The sequence below is a fragment of the Cherax quadricarinatus genome, chromosome 19, assembly GCF_038502225.1.
Source record: "Cherax quadricarinatus isolate ZL_2023a chromosome 19, ASM3850222v1, whole genome shotgun sequence".
In the NCBI taxonomy this organism is placed as follows: domain Eukaryota; kingdom Metazoa; phylum Arthropoda; class Malacostraca; order Decapoda; family Parastacidae; genus Cherax; species Cherax quadricarinatus.
The window spans coordinates 48,263,515-48,276,903 of record NC_091310.1 but is presented as its reverse complement, the minus strand read 5'-3'; the positions used below and the strand labels follow the sequence as shown (position 1 = coordinate 48,276,903).

The window sequence follows — 13,389 nt, the reverse complement described above, 5'->3', positions numbered from 1 at the left end:
CTCCGCGCCCAAGAGGACTCGACACCGCTAGTAGCGCAGATGCAGCATGGAACCCGTGCCATACCCTACCCTTCATGCCAGTAAACCAGCAATCTGGGATAGCAACCTCACATCTGCCGAGCCACCTCGGTGGACAAAAGAGAGGGCGGCCGGATATCCGCCACAAAGCATACCTCCTTCAGCCACCACCCCCGGAATCCGAAAGGTGGCTTCCAGAGATACACCCGTCGCCCAAAAGACACCCAAAGCTACTCCGGGATACCGGAGAGGGATCGGGACATCCCTAGGCAATCCAGATTCCACGGCAAACTACGCCACCGCCAAGAAACCTCAACGGAATGGGATGGACCCCGGTGTCCTTTCCCCTACCTAGGAACTAGCGCGCCTGTGGGAGAAATCACGAAGGCTAAAAAGAGGAAGGGCAAAAGGGAGGGGTGAGGAGGAGGAGGAGGAATGGAAAAAGGGGAGGATGGGGAGGATGGGATAGGGGAGGGGAGAATGGGGGGTAATTAGGTTCGGTCTGAGGAAGAAGACCGACAGGGCTAATTCCTCAGACCAAGAGCCTCTTCACCACGCCAAGGAGCCCCCCTTGAAGAGGTTTTTTTTTTTTTTTTTTTTTTTTTTTTTTTTTTTTTTTTTTTTTTTTTTTTTTTTTTTTTTTTTTTTTATAGCAAAACATACCTGGTATTTATACATGTAAATATATACTGTAGAATAGAGAGCATAAATCTTTATCATAAAAATAAACATATCCTTTAAGTAGCAAAAGTACCTGAATCAAATTCATTAAATATTACTGATATGCACAAATATCATTAATTGTAAAAATAATCATAATCTTTATACTGTATAGCTGGATGTGAATATTTTAATGCAAGATACCTTGCCAACAAATTTTTATGTACAAGTCTACATACAGTATATTCTTTACCAAAAATTCAGTTCTGTAGAAAAAGATTTCAAATGACTAGACTACCTGGAGAGGGTTTCGGGGATCAACGCCCCCAAGGCCCGGTCTGAGACCAGGCCTCTAAACATTTCAACAATTAAGATACCCAACTGTTGCACATGGGTCTTTATCTTTCAAAGACCCTGATAATGTGGGGCATTAGGGTTATTGGTCTGTAGCGTTGTGTCATGGGCCTGGTCTAGGATCAATCCACGGGACCATGTACACACACACACACACACTGTACGTACGTACGTAAGCATTATAAAATAAAATAGTAATATTTAGTTATTGAGAGAGAGAGAGAGAGAGAGAGAGAGAATCTTCACTCCCTCACCTCCATCATGATTGACTATGTTTATCACAGTTCACTGTTAGTTTAGCTGGTTCAGCAAGTTCAGCTAATTAATTCAAAATGTTCCCATGATGGAAGTGTTCAATATCTTAAAACACATTAGCACAGCAATCAAGTGAGCATAAATGTCTGATATTCTCAATTCAAACTGTTTCATGAACAAGCACATACCTATATTATTTCTTTAATCGTAGTATTTGTACTTTAATCCTACTACTTTTATGGTATGGCCTATAACTGATTATCATGCTTGATATGGCTGTAAATATTATTCAATATTTATATGAAAGCATCTTTCCCAAGCAGTTTGTCTGATTTCTGGAGGATTTCTGAATGTACCGGCACTCTACATTACTCTTGCTTCTCCCATGAGCTCACCTGGAAAGACAGCAAATGTTAACCAGAATTAACAGAGATAAATATTTGTGAATAAATCAGAACAAATGGTTTTCATCAAAATATATTTTTATGAAGGATATTAAAGTAAAATAATTAGCTTGAATTTTCTGTAGTTTTATGAAAGTTTTGCATCCAAGGCAGCGCTGTATAGCCCTTGTGGCTTAGCGCTTCTTTTTTATTATAATAATAATTTGCATCCAAGTCTGACAGTTTACCTAATGGGAGGGGGGATGGGGTGGCATGATGAGATTACTTGACCATTAATCAGATATTTAGGAGTGGACGTGTCAGCAGATGGGTCTATGAAGGATGAGGTGAATCATAGAATTGACGAGGGAAAAACGGTGCAGAGATGATGAAGCTGCCTTTGTTTTGTTTGTGTTAGAAACTGCAATTAATGATGATTCAAAGCACTTGCATCTGCAGAAATTAGGTTCTTTGATCACTAATCTGGCGTCCCTGAATTTCAAGAGATAACTGGCGGAATTTTGGTGATATACGCAGGCGTTCAAGTTATCGCTCCTACATGCATTAATGTGTTCATTGAGGCGTGTTTTGAGGTTCCTTGCTGTTTCACTTACATAAATCCTGTCACAGCCTCCACAGCATATAGTGTAAACCCCAGTATTGAAAGGTTCATGGTGCTTGAATTTTGTCCTGGTTAGAGCCTCTACTGAAGTGCTGGATGCAATGGCAACTCTAGTGTTAGCTTGTGCTAGTACTTTAGAAACATTCAATGCAACCTGACTGCTGGGAAGAATTATAACTTTGTTAGGAGTGGTGTTGGTGCATGGAGAATTAATGATCTGAAATTCAGGGACTCCCGATTAGTGATCAAAGAACCTAATTTCCGCAGACGCAAGTGCCTTGAATCGGCATTAATTGCTGTTTCTAACACAATTAAACAAAACAAAGGCAGTGTCATCATCTCTGAAGTGTTAGTGAGAATCCTCCTGAAAACAGTAAAACCTGCCACCACAGTCTCTGCTGCTAATACTACACAAGCACATTAAAGAGGAGAAACACTGAAACAGACCTCAAATCCAACCACCAATATTTATTTAACCTATTTTTATGCTACCCAAGTAATAGCTTTTATAACCTTTTACTCATGTGCAAGTTGGCTGTTCTACCATATTTGTATTACTACTACTACCACTAGTATTACACCTCACTCTAAGCCTATATATACCGTGTCCATGTATTGTTTGTAACGGCTTGATAAAGCTCCTGGAGAGCGAAATGTTGCCACAATAAAATGTCATATTAGTTGCATTTGTGTCCTTTTACTTAACATATTATCGATAATTCTACTAATACAGTGGACCCCCGCATAATGATCACCTCCGAATGCGACCAATTATGTAAGTGTATTTATGTAAGTGCGTTTGTACGTGTATGTTTGAGGGTCTGAAATGGACTAATCTACTTCACAATATTCCTTATGGGAACAAATTCGGTCAGTACTGGCACCTGAACATACTTCTGGAGTGAAAAAATATCGTTAACCGGGGGTCCACTGTATTAATACAAAATGAACCCAACCTGAAGGTATGTAAGAAACACAATATTAACCTTCAAACTGTGTCTGACATACTAGTACGTAAATATACTGAGGTTAATATTTTTGACCTCAGCACAACTCTTCTTAAATCTATCCATACATTTGAAAAAAACCTAAGGCCAGGAAGGTCCACACAAGTGTATCATGATTAACTGCTTAGGTGATGATAATACAACAAACACACTAAACCATCTAACAAACCGGCCTGTAAATTAGTGTAGACAAAACCTATACTCAAATCTTTATCAGAAATTGAATAGCATAATTGCCCACCATAACCATCAGAAGCAACTTACCACTTTAACCTAGGAAAACCACATCACACAAAACATGCCACCCAGCCAAGGCTTGACATCCTCAAAGCCAAACTTGCACATCCTAGGGAAACTTTGCAAAATACTGCCAAGCATAAACATCAACACCATCTGACCTCCAAAAACTGGAGAAAATATGAAAAACTGCTATGTAAATCATTCATCACACACCAAGCCTCCAAGGAGAAACGGTGCTATAACACTAGCATACATCGTCTCTGTGCGATGTATGCACACCCAATATATCTAAACAGCTCCAAAATAACCTGTCATCATCATTTCCAATGAATCTACCACAACTACCTCTCACTGGCAACCTTTTTTATAAAAAGGTCTTATATAATCTCAATTCACACCAAAGCATCTTCCAAAACTAAGAAAGACCAACCAGTAATTCTGCTACTTCCCTCCATGGAACTACATTACCCTAAATGCAATAATATGCTTTGATAATGACATTCCCAAACAGCACCAAATGCAGTGAAAGCTTTTATCTTTACATCCACAATTTTTACCCTAATACAAATCTATATAAATGAATCAAGAATCCTCATCAACAATAAACCCACTGTAACATCTACAATGTGGATTCTTCATACAACTTAAATTGAAATGGAAACTACCTAAAGAACTTTCTATATTCACAGCCAAGCTGTATGGGATTTAACAGGCCCTAACATTAATTAATATGCTTCCAGTTGGTAACTATACAATATGCAGAGACTTCTAAAGTACAGGTCGGTCATCACTAATCCGGCACTCAGTTATCCGGTTTCATCAGTAATCCGGCACTAATTTTGGCTAGCATAATTTCAAATTTCATCATTATACTGACTCAGAAATTGTGCAGATGGTTGTAAATCCACAACAGCAAGCCAGTTGAGGACAAAGCAGTGATGAAAATGAGGAAGATGTAGCAGTCTCTCTATTGACAGGTTAATTAAGTGTATTCTAACCTAACCACTCTGTAATCTGGTAAACTCACTAATCCAGCACACTACAGGTCCCAATGATGCCAGATTAGTGATGGCCGACCTGCACTATCCAGCATATTACATGCTACAATACTGTGCTCTAAAACTTGCAAGAACTTGTATATCCATGTTTTGTACTCCTACATGAATACCATTCCAAAGTATATGATACATCCACACAATGGGTACTCAAACATTGGAATAATATATAATGAAATTGTTGATGAGCTAGCCAAGGGAATGCAAAATGCAACTTTTTTTTTTTTTTTACACAACTTTCAAGCCCATAAATAGCACGTAATGACACTGAAAACTACTGACATACACAATTTCACTGAAAATGGGAACTTTCATGCTAATAAACATTTTGGAACTATAAAAAAAAGGGAAGTGTTGAGACATACAGGAGGGCCCCACTTATACAGCAGGTTAGGTTCTGGGCTACTGCTATAAAGAGAATCATAGCCTTTTTCTCACTTTCAAAGGCAGATAAAAGCCTGATAACATGTTTACCCTATTATATATTAATGCATAATATAGCTAGGCTAAAAAATGCATATACAGTATTTTCATCCTTAGCTTATAGTAAGTGGTGAATATATTTATTGTTGGAAGTCTGAATAAATGAAAAATGGGTACAACTGTTTTTAAAACCGCTGTATTAGTGAAACGCTGTTAAGCGGGGCCTTCCTGTACAAGTGATCAAATTAATTATAGCAATACACAGCAATAACCAGATTAAGGCTAGGACACACTAAGCTAGCAGCTCACAGCTTCATTTATAGAACAGCTATGAATAAAACTTCCAACTACTGCCATGTTCCAGAAACAATACAGCACTTTCTATTCCACTGTTTTAGATACCACAGTACAAGAATTGCCTCCAATCAAAGATGCCACCATTAAAATCCCCAACACTACTGAAAACATTTTGGGAGACAGGACCTTCCCACTATACAAAAAACAAAAAATAACGAAAGCATTAGCTCAGTTCTTACAAGCTGCCAAACAAACCCCTTTGTCCTTTTAGTAATGCTAACAGTGATGGAATGAGTAAAAGTTTTTTCTCTGTTGCATCACCTGACTTCGGTGGGAGATGGCCGGAGTGTTAAAAAATGGCGGTATCTAAACACAAAAAAATGTCTATCTAAAATCTCAACAGAAGGAAGAGAAACACTGAAGACAATTCCAACAGGCCACCAACACTGACAACAGACATCAATGAACCAACATGAAGTGACAACACACCACAATTCATGCAGTCATCGGAAGAAACTTTTAAGTAAACTGTACATATCCTGAAGAAGTGCCCTTGATGCTGGCAAGAGCTCTTAAGCCAAGGAATTGGACTTGTTCTCTCCTTACTTGGATCGAACCTGACTGTCATCCATCCCCCCAGTGATGTACAACTCCTACAGGCTTGGTGCTTCCTGTATACATGCCAGAAGTGACTCACTTCTCGGCAGGGTCCTCTCAAAGAAGGCACACTGATGCCGGTGAGGGTCTTTTAATACAAGGAATTGCATCTGTCCTCCTTTTCCTTTGATCAAATTTAATTACCTCCCATTTCCCAGATACTATATGGTCCTTGGAGGCAAAGAGGGGAATGTATGAGAGTATAGTTTTACCAACGCTCTTATATGGGTGTGAAGCATGGGTGATGAATGTTGCAGCGAGGAGAAGGCTGGAGGCAGTGGAGATGTCATGTCTGAGGGCAATGTGTGGTGTGAATATAATGCAGAGAATTCGTAGTTTGGAAGTTAGGAGGAGGTGCGGGATTACCAAAACTGTTGTCCACAGGGCTGAGGAAGGGTTGTTGAGGTGGTTCGGACATGTAGAGAGAATGGAGCGAAACAGAATGACTTCAAGAGTGTATCAGTCTGTAGTGGAAGGAAGGCGGGGTAGGGGTCGGCCTAGGAAAGGTTGGAGGGAGGGGGTAAAGGAGGTTTTGTGTGTGAGGGGCTTGGACTTCCAGCAGGCATGCGTGAGCGTGTTTGATAGGAGTGAATGGAGACAAATGGTTTTTAATACTTGACGTGCTGTTGGAGTGTGAGCAAAGTAACATTTATGAAGGGATTCAGGGAAACCGGCAGGCCGGACTTGAGTCCTGGAGATGGGAAGTACAGTGCCTGCACTCTGAAGGAGGGGTGTTAATGTTGCAGTTTAAAAACTGTAGTGTAAAGCACCCTTCTGGCAAGACAGTGATGGAGTGAATGATGGTGAAAGTTTTTCTTTTTCGGGCCACCCTGCCTTGGTGGGAATCGGCCAGTGTGATAATAAAAAAATAATAAATAAAATATATGGTCCTATGGATTAAGTGCTCCTTCTCCCTCCCTCCCATACCATAGTTGCTCAACTCGTTTCAGTTACTGAATGATCCAATAAAAGGCATCTCCTGTATTACATAGATGCACCTCACTGGGGTTCTGTGATACTTATAGGATACCACACCATTTCCCTGTAGACTCTTATGTATATCCCATGCTGTTTCTCTACTTTTAAGACAATAAAACTGCAGACCTAGTGATTGTACAAAGAGCCTTTAAAAGACTGAACACACAAATTCAGTCAAGCATGTAAATCACTGGAAATGTTTGAGGTTCCTCAATCTCTTTCCCATGGAATGCAGATGAGAAAGATGCATCATAGTTTACACCTGGGAAATCCTAGAGGCTGGTCCTGAATCTGCATACAGAAATCACTGCCTATGAAAGCAAGAGGCTCAGCAGATGATGAAATACCCACAATCAAAAGCAGGGGTGCCATGAGTATATGGAGATATCATCGTACTATCACAATTTCACCTCTAGACTGATCCTTTCCCTGCTTTACATCATTCAATATCGATCTGTTTTTTGTGCTACATTTTTCCACTGCAATTTCTTTATTATGTTAAGACAATCTTGTGCAGTCTAAGTGCATTTTAATTAACAATTTACTGCATTTAAAATACTTTTGTATTTTAGCCAAAAGATATTCAGTAGGAAAGCATTTTAAACATTCTATCTAACAAAAGATACTACTACAGTACTATAATGTATATTACTGTAATACATTTACTAGTCAACGATATAGGTCAGGATGATGCATGTCAAAACTTTCTGGGAAAATGTCATGGGTCTTATTTTTTGAAAAGGAAAGCAACCGTGATATTTCTTTTCTGCATTCAGTATACAGGCATGGAATAACAGTCGAGGTCAAAGGTGCAATTTATAATGGAACTACTTGCACTGAGGCTTGCCTGAAAAATTAAGAGGCTATCACAATGTTTAATAATTTTTAGCATAGTCTAGCTTTTAAGAGGATATTACCAAAGGCTTTTAAATGCATTAAACAGTACAGTATTAGGTCTATATTGTCTTATTTATTTTCATATATCAATATAAACACTTAATGGTCTTTAACCCGTAAACGGTCCAAGCAGATCTACGTTCACATGTGTAGTGCTACAAAAGTAGATCTACGTTTTTTTTTTACATATTTTCAATAACAAAAAAAAAAAAAAAGTAGATCAAAGTTTTTTACACATTTTCAAATGTAAAAAAAACAAAAAGAAAAGAAGATCTACTTTTTTTACATACTTTCAAATGTTGAAAAAACGTATATATACATTTGGACCGTTTACGGGTTAAACTTAAGACTATGCCACATATAATGGCATGTGCTGACTGACTTGTACCTGTTTAATCAATTTAAAATGTGTACTGAGATACTTTGTAGCTTATTTGAAAGAGGTGCTTGTTCTGCCTGTTTACTTGTACTTGCAAGTGAAGTGCAGTTGGCTGATGGATTAATTGAAAGATAGATTTAGAGTTACATTATATTTAAAGATATACTGCATTATATTTAAATACAGTATATATTTATAAGAAATTTGTATTTGCACACAGAAATGCCTTTAAATAAATGGGATTTAAGAGGGCAAGCCTGGCTAGCTCCTTAATTACCTTTTTTCTTGTTTGGATAAACAATGAAGAGGAGAAGCTGAAAACCTGCAATAGCGCAGCAAATCATATTTGGATATTGGACAAAGCTATTTTGAATAACAATTCCATACAGCCACCAAAGTCCAGTCACCAAGAAAGTTGCAAAGATAAGGGGAAATGGTAGCATCTCTGTGCTTTGAGTTTGGAACACGTCCTTCAGTGATATCAGAGGAGACGCACAGAAGATGATACTCCCGAGGCAGCACATCATGCCCACACGCACCTTCATCAACTCAGGAGCTTCACCTGCAAACACCAAGACAGATGTTCAAAATGTATGCATTCATTCTACATATTTAATGTGCACAAATATAAATGATTAAGTTAGATACAGTATACTAACAATAATCATGCAAGATGTGGAAATGTGAGTGATCACATTAAATATGCAAATGTCATTTTTTTTAACACGCTGGCAGTCTCCCACCAGGAAAGAATGACCCAAAAAAGACACTCACCCTCATTCACAATACAGTGGACCCTTGACCAACAATGGCATCAACTAACGATAAAATCAGGTATAGATGAGTTTTTGCATAAAAATATTGGCTCGACCAACGACGAAAAACTCGGGTAAGGTCATTCGTCCTGAACGCATTCGCCTGTCTGTCCATCCTGAGCGCCTCAGTTGCCCTGCCTTCAGCTAGTGTGCCTTTGTTTACATGCCAGGGCGGATGGTTCCACGCATACATTCAATACATTTTGTATTATTTCATTGTTTTTAGTGCTTGTAACTGCTAAATAAGCCATCATGGGCCCAAAGAAAGCTTCTAGTGCCAATTCTGTGGCAAAAAGGGTGAGAAATACTATCGTACCACAATCAGCTACTGCTGCGCCACCATCAGCTACTGCTGCACCACCGTCAGCTGCTGCTGCACCACCGTCAGCTGCTGCTGCACCACCGTCAGCTGCTGCTGCACCACCGTCAGCTGCTGCTGCACCACCGTCAGCTGCTGCTGCACCACCGTCAGCTGCTGCTGCACCACCGTCAGCTGCTGCTGCACCACCGTCAGCTGCTGCTGCATCAGCTGCGTGCAGTCAGCTGCTGCCGCACCACCGGCAGCTGCTGCTGCATCACCGTCAGCTGCTGCTGCACCACCGTCAGCTGCTGCTGCACCACCGTCAGCTGCTGCTGCACCACCGTCAGCTGTTGTTGCACCACCATCAGCTGCTGCTGTACCACGGTCAGCTGCTGCTGCACCACCATCAGCTGTTGCTGCACCACTGTCAGCTGTACTACTCAAAGATGTGGAGAGTGTGTTGTTGGTGTGGCTTAACGAGAAACAATTACCAAGAAACAATTAAGCCCAGAGGGTTAGCCACCCAGGATAACCCAAGAAAGTCAGTGCATCATTGAGGATTGTAACTTATTTCCATTGGGGTCCTCAATCTTGTCCCTCAGGGGGTGACCCACACCAGTCGACTAACACCCAGGTGAACAGGAAAAAATGCCTGGAACTAATGCTCATACTGGTGAATTTAAGGCCAGCAAAGGTTGGTTTGAGAGATTTAAGAATCGTAGTGGCATACACAGTGTGATAAGGCATGGCGAAGCTGAAAAATTCCAACCCCAACAAGTGTTCAATTGTGACGAAACAGGCCTGTTCTGGAAGAAAATGCCAAACAGGACCTTCATTACTCAGGAGGAAAAGGCACTCCCAGGACACAAGCCTATGAAAGACAGGCTAACTCTCATGTTTTGTTGTAATGCTAGTGGGGATAGCAAAGTGAAGCCTTTATTTGTGTATCACTCTGAAAATACCAGGGTGTTCAAGAAAAACCATGTCTCATCACTCATCAATATTCTTCAATAAAGGCAAGTGTCATTTTAGCATTTATTTATGTATTTATTGTGCATGTCTCACTGTTTTCTTTGTAGGGAAATGTATATCTCATGTAAAAAAATTTTTTTTTGATACTTTTGGCTGTCTGGAACGGATTAATTGGATTTCCATTATTTCTTATGGGGAAAATTAATTCGGCTAACAATAAATTCGGCTAATGACAAGCTCTCTGGAACAGATTAAAATCGTTAGTCGAGGGTCCACTGTATCACTGTCTTGCATGCAGATTTGACAGTTTAGATGGCACTCTAAACAGCAAATATCCCAACCCCTTCTTTAGAGTGCAAGCATTGTACTTCCCACCTACAGGAATTAAATTTGGCTAACCGGTTTCCTCGAGTCCCTTCAAGAAATATTACCCTGCTCACACTCCAACAGTTCGTCAAGTCCCAAAAACAATTTGTCTCCACTCCTAAAACACACATACCTGTGTGGACATCCAACAGGTGTTTACCTGGAGTTTACCTGGAGAGAGTTCCGGGGGTCAACGCCCCCGCGGCCCGGTCTGTGACCAGGCCGCGGGAGTGTGTGTTAGACATAAGCGAGTGGAGGCAAGTGATTTATGACTTGACGTGCTGGAGTGCATGCAAGGTAACATGTATGAAGGGATTCAGGGAAACCATTTAGCTGGACTTGTGTCCTGGAGGTGGGACATACAGTGCCTGCACTCTGAAGGAGGGGCGGGGATACTGCAGTTTGGAGGGGCATCTAAGTTATATTGTCTGCATGCCTCTAGCAAGAAGGTGATGGCATGAGTGGTGGTGAGAGATGGCAAATACAAATTTTATTTCTTTATAGTTACAATATAATGCAATAAAACATTGGTAGGCACAGAAAGCCATTAGTATGCACAGCATTTCAGGCAAACTAATCCTAATGCTTTAAGACTGCTTAAGATTTAGACACTATTAAGTAGGATTTCTTATGCAGTTATCTACAATCATATGTACAATGAGAAAGGTAGTTAATGAAAAAAAATGGTACAATTTTGAAAGTATGACTTATTCTCTAAAAATGAATCAATGATCCTCAGTTTTGTGGAGTGACTGAATAAAGATGGCAAAGATTCTAGAAGTTACTTAATTACAGTAGAAATGTACTGGGACAAGATGCATAACCAATTTTCTATGAGAATTAAAGGAAGACTGAAAGAACAAGGGACAGAGTTAGATGAGCTGGTTTTGTTTGACAGAGTACTGTTGTTTCAGTTATGTTAGGGAGATGGGTTTCTTTTTAACCATAGCTCTGAATTGACTGAAATTGTGGTTAGAGTAGGTGGGAGGCAGTGGTTGTTATGGCTGGTAGGTAACTCACAGGGCTAGTGAAAACATATAATTATACTAATTATAATAAACTCTTGTGCCTTATGCAGTCATTTATCTACCCTAGCTGCATTTACATAATTGTTGAATATGTTGGCGATTGATAATAAAGTATGACAAGTTAAAAGGCCACATGAACTATATCTAAACACTTGTGTAACAAGGACAAGAAGCAAGAAATAGAAGTTAATATGAAGCTCTTTCTTTCACTTTTTACTCTATTTTAAACAAGAATGTGAGCATCAAAACCATTGTATGATGCAAGTGCTAATGATTTTGTGGATCATACATGCTCGTGCTTCACACTTTCTGTGAAAGGAATATGTTATCTCTAGTTAATAGCTCTATTGAACTGAAAAAGGCAATAGTTCATGAAACCTTTTCAAAATAAAGATATTCAGGTATTGCCTATGTCTAATTCATCAATTTGCTATTCTATACTAGTACCAATTATGTCAGGAAAGAATGAACTCAAACCGAGTCGACACCCAGCTTCTGCCAGGCCTTAGAAAAGGAGGTCTGATGAACGAAACACTATTTTTCCCATGTGTTTTTCACTTCATAAGCTGCAAAAACCATTGGCAGCACAGTTTGTAGGTACATCACCCAGGCAAATTATGAATACAGTAGAAATAAAGTTTATTAGTTTTTAACTAGTTTTCATCAGTTTGGTATCAGTGTTTATTTACCTGAGAAGAATACATAGGACTGGATAATGCAGATAATTGTAAAAAAGAGTAACATTTGTCTCCTTGTAGCAATCCATGACGTCAGAGAAACACAGTACCTCACGTAGATGTACACATAACACACCTGTAAAACAAAATGCATTTCACTTTGAGCTAACAAAAGTTCCAGGAAAATTGTGCAGACTCCTTGCACACTTTCCCCCCAAAATTTTCATGTTAGTTATATAATGTTCAATACCAGTATGTTTACTTACAAGCCACCCAAATTGTAAAAACCTACATAATCTCTGTACTACTATGATTCAATTCACAGTACAACTGCTGAATATTTAATCTCTGTGAGAGATGCACTGAACTTAAAATCTGACATATGCTTCTAGATAATTTTCATGCAAAATGGTTTATACAGTTCAGTATATATCCTAGTATGTGCTGTAAAAATTTGAGAATACGAATATGGAAAAAAACAGGAACATTTTCAAAGTCTTAAAAATAACCCCTAAAAATAATTAAAAATAATAAACTAGTACAGTACAGTACAGTACAACCTGTCTTCTTGCATTCTGGCAGTCCTGACTTCTGAAGTGGAATAATCCATTTCAAGTTAAGGATTTGATCTATCCAGAATCAATGCTGCAACCTACTAATGCCATTCTACCTTGATCACAAACTATTTCAAGAATTTCTTTGTGCCACAAATAAAGCTTCTCTTCAGTCCACGTTGAAGTATGTTCCACCTTTCAACTCTCATTAGTATACTAGAAAGACATTTTTTATCAATTCAGGTACATTTTATTTTATTATTTTTTTTTTATTATCACACTGGCCGATTCCCACCAAGGCAGGGTGGCCCGAAAAAGAAAAACTTTCACCATCATTCACTCCATCACTGTCTTGCCAGAAGGGTGCTTTACACTACAGTTTTTAAACTGCAACATTAACACCCCTCCTTCAGAGTGCAGGCACTGTACTTCCCATCTCCAGGACTCAAGT

General features: G+C 39.4%; 1 protein-coding gene across 4 annotated transcripts in view; it reads right to left on the bottom strand.

The window, feature by feature from the left end:
* Positions 1-715: 715 nt before the first annotated feature.
* Positions 716-13,389, bottom strand: part of LOC128688392 (sugar transporter SWEET1) — a 36,337-nt gene continuing 23,663 nt past the window's right edge. For all 4 annotated transcript variants that reach the window (XM_053776241.2, XM_053776240.2, XM_053776243.2 and 1 more), the window contains exons 4-6: positions 12,397-12,520; positions 8,503-8,787; positions 716-1,682 (exon numbers count right to left, since the gene is read on the bottom strand). In XM_053776241.2, coding sequence (XP_053632216.1) covers positions 1,651-1,682; positions 8,503-8,787; positions 12,397-12,520 — 441 coding nt within the window. In that variant the 3' untranslated portion in view covers positions 716-1,650. The remainder of the gene's footprint in view (positions 1,683-8,502; positions 8,788-12,396; positions 12,521-13,389) is intronic.